This window comes from Sciurus vulgaris (assembly GCF_902686455.1).
Source record: "Sciurus vulgaris genome assembly, chromosome: 4".
In the NCBI taxonomy this organism is placed as follows: Eukaryota; Metazoa; Chordata; class Mammalia; order Rodentia; family Sciuridae; genus Sciurus; species Sciurus vulgaris.
In genome coordinates this window covers 47,003,240-47,019,394 of record NC_136464.1, presented here as the reverse complement: position 1 = coordinate 47,019,394, position 16,155 = coordinate 47,003,240, and the positions used below count along the sequence as shown (strand labels likewise).

At 39.4% G+C, this 16,155-nt stretch overlaps 1 protein-coding gene across 10 annotated transcripts in view; it reads left to right on the top strand.

The window, feature by feature from the left end:
- SH2D4B (SH2 domain containing 4B) overlaps positions 1-16,155 on the top strand; it is a 107,191-nt gene that overhangs the window by 22,004 nt on the left and 69,032 nt on the right. For 8 of the 10 annotated variants that reach the window (XM_079136087.1, XM_079136089.1, XM_079136086.1 and 5 more), the window contains one exon: positions 6,497-6,533. The exons of the other annotated variants lie outside the window; for them this stretch is intronic. In XM_079136087.1, coding sequence (XP_078992213.1) covers positions 6,497-6,533 — 37 coding nt within the window. The remainder of the gene's footprint in view (positions 1-6,496; positions 6,534-16,155) is intronic. 10 annotated transcript variants of the gene reach the window in all.

The window sequence follows — 16,155 nt, the reverse complement described above, 5'->3', positions numbered from 1 at the left end:
CAAAAAGTCCCACCCAGGTCTACCTCTTAACTTGTTACTGACAGCAGGATGACATCAGATTTTCAAGTCCCCACTGCCATGACCACTCTAGGTCACTTGGGCCTATGCTGACAGGTTCTAATTGGAGCTTGTTCTTACAGATTTTATAATCTGTAGGGGGAATTATCCTTATCTCCCTGAGTTCCAGGATCTGGTCTCTGAAAGGGTCACAGAAGTCCCTGCTTCAGGGTACCTTGTGTTCTTATTGGAAATTATTTTGGGTCAGCATTTCTCCTGCAGATAGCAGGTAGTTTTCTGAGGAATGTGACATATCCCATTCACTTAAACCAGGCAGGGTTTCAGGTAAATGGCTTCTTGGAAAAGAAAGCATGTGGGTTCTGCACAGTGGGCCCATTTTATAGATTTATTTCCTTAACCTTATGTTCCTATCTCCTGCATCTTTCTATCCCCTATTAAAGCTATTTTTCATACAGGATTGCCAGGGAAGATATAAAGAGGTGGGAAGTTTGTCCCTTTCCAGTTCTTCTGTGGGTTCCCAAAGGCTGGGACACATGGTGTGCTAATCAGCTTTCTACTACCATGACGAATACCTGTGATAATCAGCCAGTTTATTCTGGCTTACACTTGTAGTTTTCAGTCCATGTCAGTTGGCTCCATTATTTTGGGACATATGGATAGGCAGAGCATCAGGTGGGGAGGGTGTTGTGGAACAGAGCTGCTACCCTCACTGTGGCTAGGAAGCAACAGAAGAGGAAGAGGAGGGGTTAGAGTCCCAATGTCCCCTTCAAGGGCACTCCTTCAATGACTGGAGGACCTTGCACTTGGCTCCCTTGCTTCAAGTTTCTATCCCTCCCACAAATGCCAAGTTGGAGTCTTAGCCTTTGACACACAGCCTTTGGGGAACATTTAAGGTCCAAACCATAGCACATAGGGATGGAGTAAGGAGTGTCTTAGTGAGCTGGGGTTGCTCTAGCTATTGACCACTGTCTGGATAGCTTAAATAACAAATATTTATTCCTCATAGTTCTGGACCCTGGAAGACCAAGCTCAGAGTGCCAGCATAGTCAGATTCTGGTGAGGGCCCTCTTCTGATTGCAGATGGTTGGAATCTCCCTATGTCCTCTCATGGCAGAAAGACAGTGAGTTAGCTCTCTGGTCTCTTTTAAGGCACTAATCCCACTTGTTAGGGCTCCACCCTTATGAACTAATCACCCCAAAGGCCACACCTCCTAATACTTAGATTTAGTTTCTACATATGAATTCTGGGAGTTCATTGCTAGGGAGTCTTAGGGAAGGAACAAAAGCCCTTGCCCTGGATCACACAGCTGGTCAGTGATCCATGGACTGGCAGGGTACGTGAGTTTCTGTGCAGTTACCCTTTGCTTTCTTATTCTCCATCTTTTTCCAGCTGCTGCCCAAAGCCCAAAAGCTGTTTGAACAGGACTGAATTTTGTTCAATTCTGCTCAGAGGCAGGCACCTCTCCTGAATGGGTGCAGGGGCCCAACTCGAGGATGCTGAACTGAGCTTCTGGAGTTTAGTTTCTCTCCTCTTGTCTCAGGGATGCTCATGCCTTCTACCTCCCTGCTTCCCTTTCCAGCCTGGAGGTCAGCAGGGGAAGTTCTGAGAAAGGCCACCAGCTAGTTATCTCTCAGTAACCTGACCTCAGGTCTCAACTCCAGCTTGGAGTCACTGAACTGAAGCTGAAGTAACAGCTTGAAGGCGGCTGCCTTTCCTCTGCCCTCTCTCAGAATGGTTAGCATTTCTGCTCTCTAGGTTTTTCTCCCCTAAGAATTAGTAAAGGTTTCTATGGTTTTCTCTTTTGGAAATATATATATATATATATTTTTTTGCATTAGACTTTTAGGTCTAAATTTTTTTTCTCTCTCTCTCCCTCTCTTTTTCCCAGTACTAGGGATTGAACCCAGTGCCTCACCTACCACTGACCTATGCTCACAGCCCCAGGTCTAAATTCTTTGGGTTCCTTTTTACACTGATTCCCTCCATATCCTTTCAAAGTTATATAACCTAAGGCCTCAGGGATCATTTCTTTTCCAACCTGTCATTTCACTGATATGTTTTATTTTCTGGCCACCTCAGTTGGGTTCTCATATTTGGACTCCGTGAGATGCTAAAGATTCAGGATGTCTAGTCCCTGCCTGAAGAATGTAACCAGTTCCCTTCTTTGCAAGCAGTTTGTACATCAGAACTTGTCGCAGATGAGGAAATTGGTCTGGTAAGGAGCAGGGTGAAGACCCAGGTCCTGAGCCCCTCTCTGGCACATTGATTCTGCTGGTAGCTGGGTTGGAGGTAGAGTATTGTAGATTTCTCAACAGTAATTGCATGGGGTACCAAGATACCCACTTTCAACAGGAGATGTGGCCTCAGGCTGGGGGATTCATTTTACCATCACAATGTTGGTGAGAATGGTGGGATGATAGTTTTAGTGTGGTCCAGTCCCATGTCTGTGTCCCACTGTAAGGACAGTGTGGAATGCAACATAAAATAGCCAGCATATTTACAGTGCACCTTATGTCCAAACCATGTGGGACTTTTGCATTTGTCAGAGGAGTTTGTATGATGGTCACACTGCCTGGGTTAAATTTTGCTTCTACCCACTCCCTAACTGTGGCTGTTTTCCACTTAGTCAAGATATTCTAGCCTCTCTGTAAACTGAGGTGATGATAGGAACTATATCCCAGATTTGTGGGGAAGGTGAAATGAGATGGTCCCAGTGAAGCCTGGCATGTTGTAAATAGTTGATAAACATTAGCATAAGCACATTTCTTGTGTGCCTAGCTCAATTCTTTTCTGATTCTCCAGAAGATTCAAATTTGCAAATAGAGCAAAAGGCACTTAGGTTAAGAAAACACACCAGCTGTGGGATCAGTCACCTCCCTTTCAGAATTTTCTGAGAGGTTCCTTATAATTAGATATGGTCCTACCCTTAGGAGCAGGTGCTGTGGGCATGGAGGGTGAGTTATGGGCCTTATCTTGTGGTCCATAGTGTCTCCTGGTTTCTTACTGCTCTGAAATTCTGTCACTTCACCACCAGCTAGCATTAACACATGCATCAGTCTGGGTTCTCTAGAGAAACTGAAACAAATGGATGTGTGTTCGTATAATTTATTTTTAGGAACTGGCTCATGTTTGTGGGACTGGCAAATCCAAAATCTGTAGAGTAGACCAGGAGACTGGAAATTCAAGCAGGATTTCTATTTTACAGTTCTGAGGTAGAATTTCTTCTTGCAGAAGCCTTAATTTTTTTTTTTTTTTTTTTTTTTTTTTTTGGTGCTGGGGATTGAACCCAGGCCCTTGTGCATATGTGGCAAGCACTCTACCAACTGAGCTATATCCCCAGCACTTGCAGAAGCCTGAGTTTTTCACTGTTAAGATTTTGGAGTGGATGACACCACCTCCTATTATGGAGACTCATCTTCTTTCTTTTTTTATTTTTTTTGAGATTAAAATATTTTTTTTAATTGTAAACAAATGGGATACATGTTGTTTCTCTGTTTGTACATGGAGTAAAGGCGTACCATTTGTGTAATCACAAATTTACATGGGGTAATGTTGTTTGATTCATTCTGTTATTTTTTCCCTTCCCCCCTCATCTTCTTTACTTAAAGTCAACTGACTATAAATGTTAAACTCATCCTCAAGATACCTTCACAGCAACACTAAGACTAGTGTGCCAAACATCTGGGCACCATAGCCTAGCCATACTGACACGTACAGTTCACCATCATAGCATGTAAGAAGCACCTACCGTGTGCAGGGTGTATCTATTGTAAGAGATACCAGTGGTCTGCTCATTAGACTCCCATGGTCAGGCGAGGTTGCCAGTATTTCAGCAAGGATGTGCCAGGTTAAGAAGGGTTCTTCCAAGCCATCTCTGAGAATGTGAAAACAACAAGCCCAGTGTGGAGTTAGAAAGCCGTCTGCAGCCAGTCAATTTCTCCCCTGCCATTCATTTGTGTTTCTGCATATTTGCTTCTAAAGACCGGCTCCTGATGCTGTTCATCTGCACACACGACCCCCTCCCAATGCTATTACAGGTCTTAATCACATGGCCTTCCATCTCCAAGATCCAGTATCATTAATGACACACATTCCTTTGCATCTCAGTATAGATTCCATTTCATGAGAGTCTGATTGTCCCAGCTCTGGTCCACATCTGTAAGCAAAGAGGCTCATGAGGTGGTAGGGCTGCTGCCTTTCAGAGTTATGAGCTGTGAAATGTAGAACTAAAAGGTAAGTTGGATGTAGTGGGTAAACTTAAAATTACTGCTGAGGGTGAACCATCTTGTCCTGCTTGGCCTAGAACCTTTTTTTAAAATAAAGTCTTACAACTTGGGAACCAACTTTGCTCCAGGCAAACTGGAACTGTTGGTCACCCCATCCATTAAACACACCTGAATGGAAAATTCAGAAGACAAAGTGGGTTTCAGGAGGAGGAAACTGGTGCCATATAAATGCAGAGAAGGAATCAAAGAGAAGGGAAATATTCCTGGGTCATTCCTGGATTCACTGCCCCTGCAGCTGGGTTTTAAAGGAAACCCTGGTAAGCCAGCATGGTATAACTTGGGCTTCCCAGCATTTGAGTGGAAAGTGACTTTCTATCTGGAGGGAAATTTGAATATATATACATACATTACCTTTCTCTTTCCTCAATAGCTTGAATATGATGCAAAGTAAGAGTCAAATTCATTTTTTTTGCATGTGAATATATTATTTTCCCAGTATTATTTGTTGAGAAAAAAATCCATTCTTAATTGCATTGCCTTGGTGCTGTTCATATCTTGATCATATATGTATGTGTAGGTATATTTCATTGATGATTATTTCCTCACTTATACAAATATCACATTGGCAATAGCTTTCTGGCAAATCCTGAAACTGTGACTTTGTAGTAAATCTTGACAATAAATTGTGCAAATCATTCAACTTGGTTCTTTTTCAACATTGTTTTGTCTATTCTAGGTTCACATAAGTTTTAGAATTAGCTTGCCAAATTTGTATAAATAGCTTTTCCAATCCATCACAATTCATGAAAAGATATATTGCTCCACTTATAAAAGTTTTAGTTTCTCTCAGCAATGTTTTATAGATTAGGGAGCAAATTTTGTTAATACCTCTTAGTAGTTCTTATTTTTGATCCTTCTGTAAATGGCAGTTTTTAAAATTTAATTTTTAATTGTCTATTGCTAAAATACAGAACACAATGGATTTTTTTTTATTTTTAGTGCTTTGTAGTTATACATAATGGTGATTCATTTTGACATACACATAAATGCATATGACAAAACTTGCTTCATTTCCATCCCTAGTATTTCTGCTTTCCCTCTCCCTCTTCCTCTCCTGATCCCCTTCCTCTATTCTACTGATCTTTCTTTTATTTATTTATTTGTTTGTTTATTTATTTATTGTTTTACATGGGTGCATTATAGTTATCATAAAAGTTGAATTCATTGTGATATATTCATACGTGTACGTAGCATAATTTGGTTGATTGCATTCTGCAAGGCCATGGATTTTTGTGTACTAATGTAATATGCTGTGACCATGCTAAAATCACTCACTAGTATGAATAGCTTTTTTTTTTTTTGGTAGTTTTTTTTTGAGATTTTATATAATTTGTCACAAAATAAAGACAGATTTATTTCTTCTTTTCCAATACATAAACCTTTTATGATTTTTTTCTTGCCTTATTGCACTGGTTAGGATCTACAGTTCAGTGTCAGATGTGGTGAGAGCAGACACTTTACTTTGTTCCCAGTCGTAGGGGGAAATAGTTAAGTTTTGATCTTTGAGCGTAATGTTAGCTGTTGGATTTTCATAGATGTATTTTATCAGGATGACGAACTCCTCTATTTCTAGTTTGCTGAGAATCCTTATCAGGAATGGATATTGGGTTTGTCAGATGTTCTTTGCAACTACTAAAATGATTATAATTCTTTTTCTTTTTCTTTTCTCTTTTTTCCCTTGCAAATATGTTTAATTACTTTGGTTGATTCTTGAATGTTGAACTAATCCTGAATTCCTGTGATAAGCTATATGGGCTTGATAAATTATTCTTTCTATATAATTCTAAATTCAATCTGCTAAGTTTTTTTTTTTTTTAAATCTATGCTTTATAAGACATACTGGCCTGTTGTTTTCTTAAAATATCTTTAGTTTAACATCAGGGTAATGCTGACCTCATAAAAATACACTCTTCTTTCACTTTGTGGAAGAGTGTGTGTAGAATTGGTATTATTTATTTTTTACATGTTTAATAGAGTTCACCAATAATGTCTTCTGTGTCTAGGCTTTCATTGTGGGTAGATTTGAAACTAAATTGAAGTTATTTTGCAGACATAAAGCTAACTCAGAGGGTACATTTCTTCTTTGGTAAGCTTTGGTACATCTGGTATCTTTTGAAGAATTTGTTTATTTCATCTCATTTATCAACTTATTGTCATGAAGTTGTTCATAAAATTCTCTTATATATTGTATATCTACAGTGATGACCCTTCTTTCATGCCTGATGTTGGTAAGTTGTATTTTCTTTCTTGCTGTGGTGATTAGTTTAGCAAATTTATTAATTTGCTAAATGTTTTCATTATTTTTCTGTTATTTTCCTGTTTTGTATTTTATTGATTTCTGCAATTATATTTATTATTTTTCTCTTACTTTTTAAAAATTTAAATTTTTCTTATTTTCTATATTTTTAGAAAGTATAGAAACTTAGACCATGGGTTTGAATTCCTTCATTTTTTCCTTCTCTTCCTCTTCCTCCTTCTTCTGATTGAATGCAGAGGTGATTTACCACCAAGCTGCATCCCCAACCCTTTTTATTTTTTATTTTGAGACAGCTCTCAATAAGATTCTTAGGGTCTCACTAATTTGCTGAGCCTTGCCTTGAACTTGAATCCTTCTGTCTCAGTCTCCCAAGTTGCTGTGATTACAGGCATGTATCACTGCACCTGGCTCTTCATTCTGAATAAAAGCATTTAATGCTAGAAATTTCTCTCTAGGCACTGTGTCAACCAAATTCCATGGATTACTATGTGTTACATTTTCATTTTTCTTCAATTAAAATATTTTCTAATTCACTTTGTGATTCCTTCTTTTATTCACAGGCTATTTAGAATTATGTTGCTAAACTTCTGAATATTTGAAGGAATTTTTTCCAGGTATTTTTCTGTTGTGGATTTCTAGATTGATTCCTTTGTGTTGAGAGAATATTACATGCATGATTTCGAACATGGACATTTGACTTGTTTCCACTTTGGGGGCTATATGAATAATGCTTCTGTGAACATTTATGTACAAGGGTTTGTGTACACATTTTCTTTTCTTGTGGGTGAAATTGCTGGGTCATCTATAAGCATTCTTCATATATTCTAGATGATTTATTTTTTAATCAAAATTCTATAAAAATATTAAGCATTGCTAGTTCAAGTCCCTCTTCCTTTTAAAAGGAACTAATGCCATTATGCAGACCCATCTAATCCAAATTACCCCTCAAAGACCCCACCTTGAAATACTGTTAATTTATAAATTTTGAAATTAAATTTTCAGCACATGAACTTTTGGGTAGACACTTTCAAACCATAAGCATATGGTGTTCATAAGCAACACATTCTTTTAGTCCCACCTAACAAAAAATCTGAAAAAGGACAGTCCTGGGTTGTTAGTGGCTCTGTGATACCTTTACTTTCTCTGTTTCTTCTTTCAAGATCCTCAGATAGTGGCTTAGCATTTTGGGTGTCCTGTGGCTATTGTGCTTCTTGGCATCACATCTGTGTTTTGGTGTTCAGAAGTAGAGAGGAAGACTGAGTGGTATCTCTATTAGGACAACGAAAAATTCTCCGCCCCTCCCTGGTAATCTATGTTCATTGGTCAGAAACTTGTCACATGGTTACCCTTAATTGGAAAGGAGACTGAAAAAATTATGAAACTTTTAAGAAGGATTTCTGCCTTAATTAAACTCAGAGTACTAATAGCCAAAAAGCTGTGGACAGAGGCTGGAGGGGTAACCAGTAGGTAACAGCATTTACCATAGTATCTGAAAGCACCCAGAAACCACTCCAGACTCGGGAACTCACGGAAGAGATTTTATCAAACAGACAGGAAGAATGTCAGCCCCCAAGGTGAGAGAGAGAGAGAGAGATAAAAAGAGAGAGAGAGAGAGAGAGAGAGTGAGGAGGAGAGAAAGAGCGAGAGTGAGAGTGAGTGAGAGAGAAATGGCAGGGGAGCAATTCTTAAGTAGTGGAGTTTCACGGGCTAATAACAATAGACCAATGAGTGGTGAGGAGGTTCGTGGGATAACAGTCTGGACCAATGATTGCCAAGAATGTTCACAGGCTGATGAGCGGACCAATAGCTGACTAGGATATTTGCAGACTGACAATCTGGGTTGTAAAATGGTGTGCTGGGGGGCAGAATACTGGTGGCAGCAAAATAGCAGATCTGATGCTGATATTCCTCCCTTTTTGTTTTTATAGATACAGGTGGTGGCTGGGGGAGGACAATGGTCTGTCTTCTGTAGCTTCTTCCTGCTGGTTAGGGGCAAAGAGTCTCATTCCGCCAGTAGGGGGGGCGGGCGCTGTCAATGCTACTTGGATCCCTGTGAGGGGAGAGCCAGCAGGCAATGACTGTGGATCCCATCCTGGGTTTCATCACAGGAAGACTTTCTTACCCAGCAACATTTTCTTCTCCCTTCTACTAAATATATTTTTGTACCTAGAATCTTTTATTTTCTCTTTCCTGTTGACCCCTTTTGTTCATATTCTGAAATTCTTATGAAATTTCTGAATTTAGATAGGATCAAAATGGTGAGCTTGAAAAATATGACATTCAAGGAAAAAAAAATACAAGAGTCCTAGAAGGAAAAATGATAATGGCCATTAATTATAGCATGAAAGAGCAAGAAAGAGAAAGGCAGAGAGAGGAGTTGAGAGAGAGAAAGAGTTCTGTGTTGCAGCCCAGGAGAAGTTTAAAATGGACACTTTTTTTTCCTTCAGTCTCAGGTTGGTCCCTCGCTGACCCTGCTGCAGTCTACATTTCAGCTAGGCTTCAGCAAGGCTAGGCAGGGGAAATTGCCTAGGGCTTTTTAAAGGAGATGGAGGAGCAGGGACCAGAGGGGCCTCTGCTGCAGAGGACCAGTATTGGGGTGGTTTGTTAGCCTAGTAGAAGTTGGAGGAGGAGGAGGGATTAAGAGGGGGAGAAGAAGCTAAAAGGAGGTGTTCAGGTTTGCAGGAAGAGCAAAGATCAGGTTTAGTGTGCAAGAAAGAGAAAGCTTAAAGATAAGAAATCCCTTTCCATCTTCTGCCTGCTCACTCACAGAAGGTATATGCCATTATGTGGCCTTTTTGGATTGATTATCTAAAGGATAAGTTTTGGTGGTTTTAGGCCGGGGGTCAGGTAAAGGGGTTTATGATTGTCTTGTAGACACCCCAGGGGTGAATCTGCTGGAATAAAGGACCCAGATCCCACAGTGGAGACTGATACAGCTGAGTCAGTGTCCAAGGGATCCCGAGGTCACAAACTAGTTGACTGGAGCCGAGAAGGCAGCACAGTGGTGGGCACACACCATCAGTGTGTTCTGGGCAAAAGCCGGGAGAGTTGAGGAGCTGACGTCAGGATTAGAGAGAGAGAGAGAGAAAGAGAGAGAGAGAGAGAGAGCACAAAGAGGAGCCTCAACCCTGAGAGAGAGTCTCTACCATAAAGATTGGGGACCCACCTGTCAGATAAGGTCAACTAAGGGGGCCAGCCATAACTGTAAAAGTCGTGGCTGGGGGAACCCCCACTTCTCAACTGTCTCGAGGGTGCTGGACGATTGACAGTTGCATCCCAGGTCAGCAGAAGAGTGTTGAAGCTGACCTAGGGGAACACTCACCAATCTGAAGCTGGTGGTGGATGTGGAGGAGAGTGTCCAGGTGAATGGAAGGTGAGACCACTTCTCGGGGTCTTGGGATTTCATCCACTTAAGTGGCAGTAGAAGAGCCCACCCAAGTCCCGGCACCAGTGAAAGCACCCAGAAACCACTCCACACACGGGAACTCGCACAAGAGATTTTATTCAGTGGACAGGCAGACTGTCTGCCTGCAGGGTGAGGGAGAGAAAATGAGAGAGAGTGAGGAGGAGAGAAAGAGAGAGCGAGAGTTAGGGTAAGAGTAAGTAAGAGAGAGCAATGGCAGGGGAGGTATTCTTAAGTAGTGGAATTTTGTGGGCTAACAATCTGGATCAATGATTGCCAAGAATGTTTGCAGGCTGATGAGTGGACCAGTAACTGGCTAGGATGTCCATCTGTGTTGTAAAATGGTGTGTGTTGCGGGGGGGGGAGGGGGCGCAGAATACTGGCAGCAGCAAAATAGCAGATCTGATGCCAATAGTATCTATTCCACTTTTTTCCCATAGGATTATTTTCTCAATTTATAAGCATTCTTTGTATACTCTTATTATTTCTTTTTCAATCAGAATTCTATAAACCATTAAGCTCCTGTGACCTGGCAGTGATTCTCAAAGTGTGGTTAATGGATTTCTAGGGGTCTTTGAGACCCTTCCTTGATGGGGGGGGGGGGGGTTTCTACAAGGTCAAATGATTTTCCCAACATTAAGATGTGACTTCTTCTTCTTCTTCTTTTTTTTTTTTTTTTTTTTTTTAACAATTTTTACACTTGTATTAGGATATAAAATCAATAGTGGATGCTACAGTTTGAATCTGGAATGTCTCCCACAGGTCCATGTGCTAAAGGCTATTCCCCAGCTTTCTACTATTGAGAGGTGCTGGAACAGTTAAGAGGTCTACCCATCGTTGGGGGTGTGTCCTAAGGGGGGGTCTGTGGGACCCCAGTCTTTTTCTTTCCTGGTAACATTAGATGAATGGTTTGCTCTGACATATGCTACCACCACGACAGCCTGCCTCCTCCCCACACCAGAGGCCTGAAAGCAGTAGGTCTGCCCAATCATGGACTAAAACTTCCACAACTATGAGCCAAAACAAACCTTTTCTCTTTATAATTTGATAAGCTCAGGTATTTGTTATAGTGATGAAAAGCTGACTAACATAGTGGTAAATCTGCTGGCACCATTATGGTAGCAGTATTGTATTTTTCACCATGACACAATCACAAAAAACGATGATATGTTCACAATAAAATGAATGGCGTTTTCATCTCTTGATGAATAGCAAACCTTGTTCATTTTATTGTGTGACAAAATGGGATGTATGCATACAGCATTTCTGCTGCATACAGAAGTCTGATGGGTGTCCTGAGAAAAAGCACAGTGTGCTTGTTTCATTATGTGATGAAGTGGCCTCTTTCATGCTATGCCATCTGTACTTAAAAAAAGGCCAGCAATTTATATGTATATATATTTCTTTTTTTCAGATATGGTATTTGAAAATAAATAAAGTAGATCTGTTACTTCAAGGAAAGCAACTGATAAAATTTATGCCACTGATAAATTCTAGCTTTCAAGCAAAGCTAAAAGTTTTGAAAAACTTACATCTGCCATAGTGAGTTTATTTGTTGCCCAATACATAATGACTTTTCTCAAGAGATTCATACAGGTATTTACAAATGTGACTTTTCTAATATGTAAAATAAAGTGAGTCCATGTATGGAAGTTCTCTTTGACTCATTGAACCACTGTTTTCCAAAGCACAAAAGAGTAATGTTGCAAAATCATGCATGAGAAAAAGATCCATTCAAAGTGAATAACAAGCCAAATGGGGTTTTGTTTTTATTTTGCTTTTTAAATGCTCAAAATTTTTATTTTTAACTAACTTTAGACTTAGAAGAGTTGCAGAGTAGTTTAGAAAATTTTCATTTGCCTCTCACCCAGCTTCCCTTGTTGTTAACATCTTACGTCACCATGGTGCATGGATAAAACTAAGAAATTAACATAACTGATGAATTCTAATATGACAAAACATAATAAAACTAATCAATATGGTTTCAGATTTCATGTCACAACTAACATTTAAGAAACTACTACTTGTTTGAGTTTTGGTAGAGTAGCAAAAATTATCTTGAAAAAGGTGTTAATTGTTCTGTGCTTTTTTCCAACTATACATGTGGGGGGAATGCCTTTTAAAAAATATATTTAAACCAAAATTACATATCATAACAGGGTGAATGTAGGAACAGATATGAGAAATTCATCTGTTTTCAATTAGGCTGGACATGGGACAGATTTGCAAGAATGTAAAATAAGACCACTCTTCAACTATGTGTATATGAATATATATATGTAACACACACACACACACACTCATGATTCCAACATCTCCCCAATCTCCTTGCCTCTAGTCCCTGGTAACCACTTTAACATGCCACATATAAGGGGTTTCATGTGGAATCTGTCTTTCTGTGTCATCCAGGTTCATCCACGTTGTTGCAAATGATAATATTTCCTTCTTTTTAAGACTGAATAGTATTCTACCATGTACATCTACCAGATTTTCTTTCTTCCTTCATCTCTTAAAGGACACTTTAGTTGATTCCATTTCTTGGCTGTCGTACAGAATGCTTTGATGAAAATGGGAGTGTAGGTGTTTCTTTGACATACTGATTTCATTTCCTTTTGATGCCTAGCCACCAGGGAGATTGCTGGATCATACAGTAGCTCTATTTTCAATTTTTTGAGCAAATATTCTACTGTTTCCATAATGACTGTGCCAACTTACATTTCTATAACACTTTACAGATGTTCCCTTTTTTCCACATCCTCTCCAACACTTATTGTTTGTGTTTTTGATAATATCTATTCTAACAATTTTGAAGAAGTGATATTTGATTGTGTTTTTAATCTGTATTTCTCTGATGATTAATGATGTCAAGCATTTTTGCATAAACCTGTTGGTCATTTCTATGTCTCAGTTTGAGAAATGTCTATCAGGTCCTCTATCCTTTTTCTTTGAAATTTGGTTTATTTGCTTTTCTGATATTGAGTTGTTTGAGTTACTTACATATTTTGTATAGTAACCTTTATCAGATGTATGGCTTTAAAAATATTTTCCCCTATTAGAAAATAGGTTGTCTCTTCAATCTATTACTAATTTCCTTTGCTGTGGAGACACTTTTTAGTTTGATGTAATCCCATTTGTCTATTTTTGCCTTTGTAACCTGTATTTTTGGTTACAAAAATTCAAAAATCTCATTGCCTAGACCAATATTGTGGGAATTTCCTATTATATTTTTTTGTTTTAGAATATGTAGTTCTTTTTATAAAAATGTTACATGTGTATATATAACGTGATGGTGATATATATGTACAATTTTACCATTGTTTTGCCTTTATTTTAAATAGTGGAATTTTTTACCATTATTTTAAATAAACACATATTTAACATTTTCTTGATGTTAACTTTGAATGTGGTATTGATAGATATAACTTTCATAAAAAAAAGCTATCTTTGAGGTATTCAATATTTTAAAATAAGAGGTTCAGAGAGCAAATTATTTGATGATTGCTGCCAAAAGATGCATTATATATAATGAGTTTGTTCTACAACACATCTTGTTGAATACAACCCACATATTATCCCAGGGAATAATTGAGAAAAATCATCATTCAAATTATATTTTATAGGAGTTCTCTCATAGAACTCTGACTAAGGAAGATTATTCTAGATCGTAAGAGTTAGCATATAAAAAGTGTTGGACCACAATTAGTAGACAAGTCCTTGCTATAGTTTGAATCTGGAATGTCCCCCAAAGTTTCATGTACTGAGGACTTAGACCCTAATGCAGTGATGTTCAGAGGTGGCTTTGGGCAAGTGCTTGAATCATGAGGGCTCTGACCTCATCTGTAGGTTAATGCATTGCTGGATCCATAGGTGAATGGATTACTGGGAGATGATAGAGACTGTATGAGGTGAGACCTAGTTGAAGGGAATGGGTCCTTGGGTACATGTCCTTTGGTGCATATTTTGTCCTTAACCACTTCTTCTCTCCTCTCCTCTCCTCTCCTCTCCTCTCCTCTCCTCTCCTCTCCTCTCCTCTCCTCTCCTCTCCTCTGTTCCTTCTCCCTGTTCCGTCCTCTCTCTGCTCCTCTTCCTCTTCTTCTTCTTCCTCTTCCTCTTCCTCTTCCCTCTCCCTGTCCCAGTCCCCCTCCCCTTCTCCCTTCCCCCCTCTTCTTTCTCTTCCCTTGCCCCTCCTCCTCCTCCTCCTTGTCCTCCTCATCCTTCTCCTTCTTCTTTTCTCTCTCCTTCCTGGCTGCCGTAAGGTGAGCTACTTTGTTCCATCAATACCTTTCCATGATGTTGTATTGCTTCACCACAGCCCAAAATCAATGGAGCCAGTTGACCATGGACTGAAATCTCTGAAATCATGAGCTAAAATAAGTCCTTTCTCCTTTTTTTCCCACTATAGCCCTAGCTGCTATTATTATTAGATGCTAGATGTTTTTATTGCTTTTATTAAAAATAGCAATTATTTGATGGTTATGTGTATTCAGATATCTTCTCTCAGGTGGTGGCTTGATTTCTAATTGTCTTTATGATTTTTTTTTTGTGTGTGTGGAAATTTTAAACGTTAATCTGTACACAAATTTCTCAACAGTGTCTCCTATAGCTCATTTTCTTTTATGTTTCAGTGTAAAAGGAATTCTGCTCTTCCCTGAAGACAAGATGATACACATTTTCTTCTTAAAAATTTCTGTTATTTTTCACAAATTTATGAAACCATTCTTGTCGAGGTCACCAGTAACTTCCATGTGACTGAGTCCACTTGCACAGCCCCAGTTCTCCCCCACCCACCCATCTGCCGACCAGACGCAGTCGACCTCCCCTTGCTTCCTTCTTTCTCCACTGGGCTTCTGGATACTGCCTTCTTTTGGTTGTTCTCCTGCCTTCCAAACCTCTTCCTTTATTCCTTTGGGATGTCCTCTAACTTCTGAAATGTTGGCTTATCCTGGGACTCCACCCTTGGGCCTCTTATATTTACTTTTTAAACTGATATCATTCATTTTCTTGACTTTAAACATCACTTATGCAGTGATGAAAAATTTTCTTACTTCCAGCTTCTCCTTAGAACTCTCTTTTACTCAACTTCCTGTTGGATGTCTAAAAAGCATGTCAAACTTGGTGTGGCCAAAACAGAAGTATTGATTTCTCCAGCCTGATTCTTCCATGTCACTCAATTCAGGACTGTGACCATGCATTTTATTGCTTAAGCCAAAACATTGGAATTTTCTTATTTTCTGTCTTTTTCAGATCACATCCACAATTTGAGCAAATCTTGTGTTTTCCTTCAGAATCTAACCTACATCTTAACCACTCTATACCTTCTCCAGCAGTGCTATTTTAGTCCAAGAAATGACTGTCTTTCACCTGGATTATTATGAATGCTATCTGGCCACTAGGTTTTCTTGCCACCCGCTGCCAGGACAGTGGCCAACAAGATTGGACTTACTGCTCCACTCCTCCTTCCCTGTATCCACTCTACCTGCCACTCCCACTACCAGCACCTGGCTTCATCACACCCCTGGAGAATATTTATGCCACTTACCCTGTAGGAGTCATGTTCTTCTTTGGGACCCAGATGGTGTCCAGTAGGCTGGAGGCTCCCACTCGCCTGTTCGACGATTCTGTTGTGTAGAGATGCCATAGAGGTGTTTCTTGTATCCCTATATGTTTCTCTTGTTTTGTGTGCATTATTATGAGTTTGGAGAAGAGAGGAATATCTTCATAGGAACATCAGAAAGAAAAGTCTTTAAACCTATAAGTTTTCTTCTGAGCTTACTGAGATGTATGCATATTTCTTGCTGCATTTCCACCCACCTAAATAATATGTATTTTCAACATTCATTTCCTTTAAGATTCAAGGGTTATCTGGGAGATATTTTCTAGATTATAGAGCAGTAGGATTTTTTAATGACTATTTTCCCCCACTGTCTTCGAATTTGGGAGATTATTATTAGGGAATATGGCCTTTAAAATTTTTCTCATAACTATAAAATCAAAAGAAAAATATATCCTGAATGTTTAAGAAATAAAGTTCTGTTGGGCATGTGGCACATGTCGGTAATCCCAGCAACTCTGGAGGCTGAGGCAAGAGGATTGCAAGTTTGAAGCCAACCTTACAACTTAAGAAACTTAGTGAGATACTGTGTTGAAATAAAAAAGAAAAAGGGCTGGGGATGTAGCTCAGTGGTAAAGC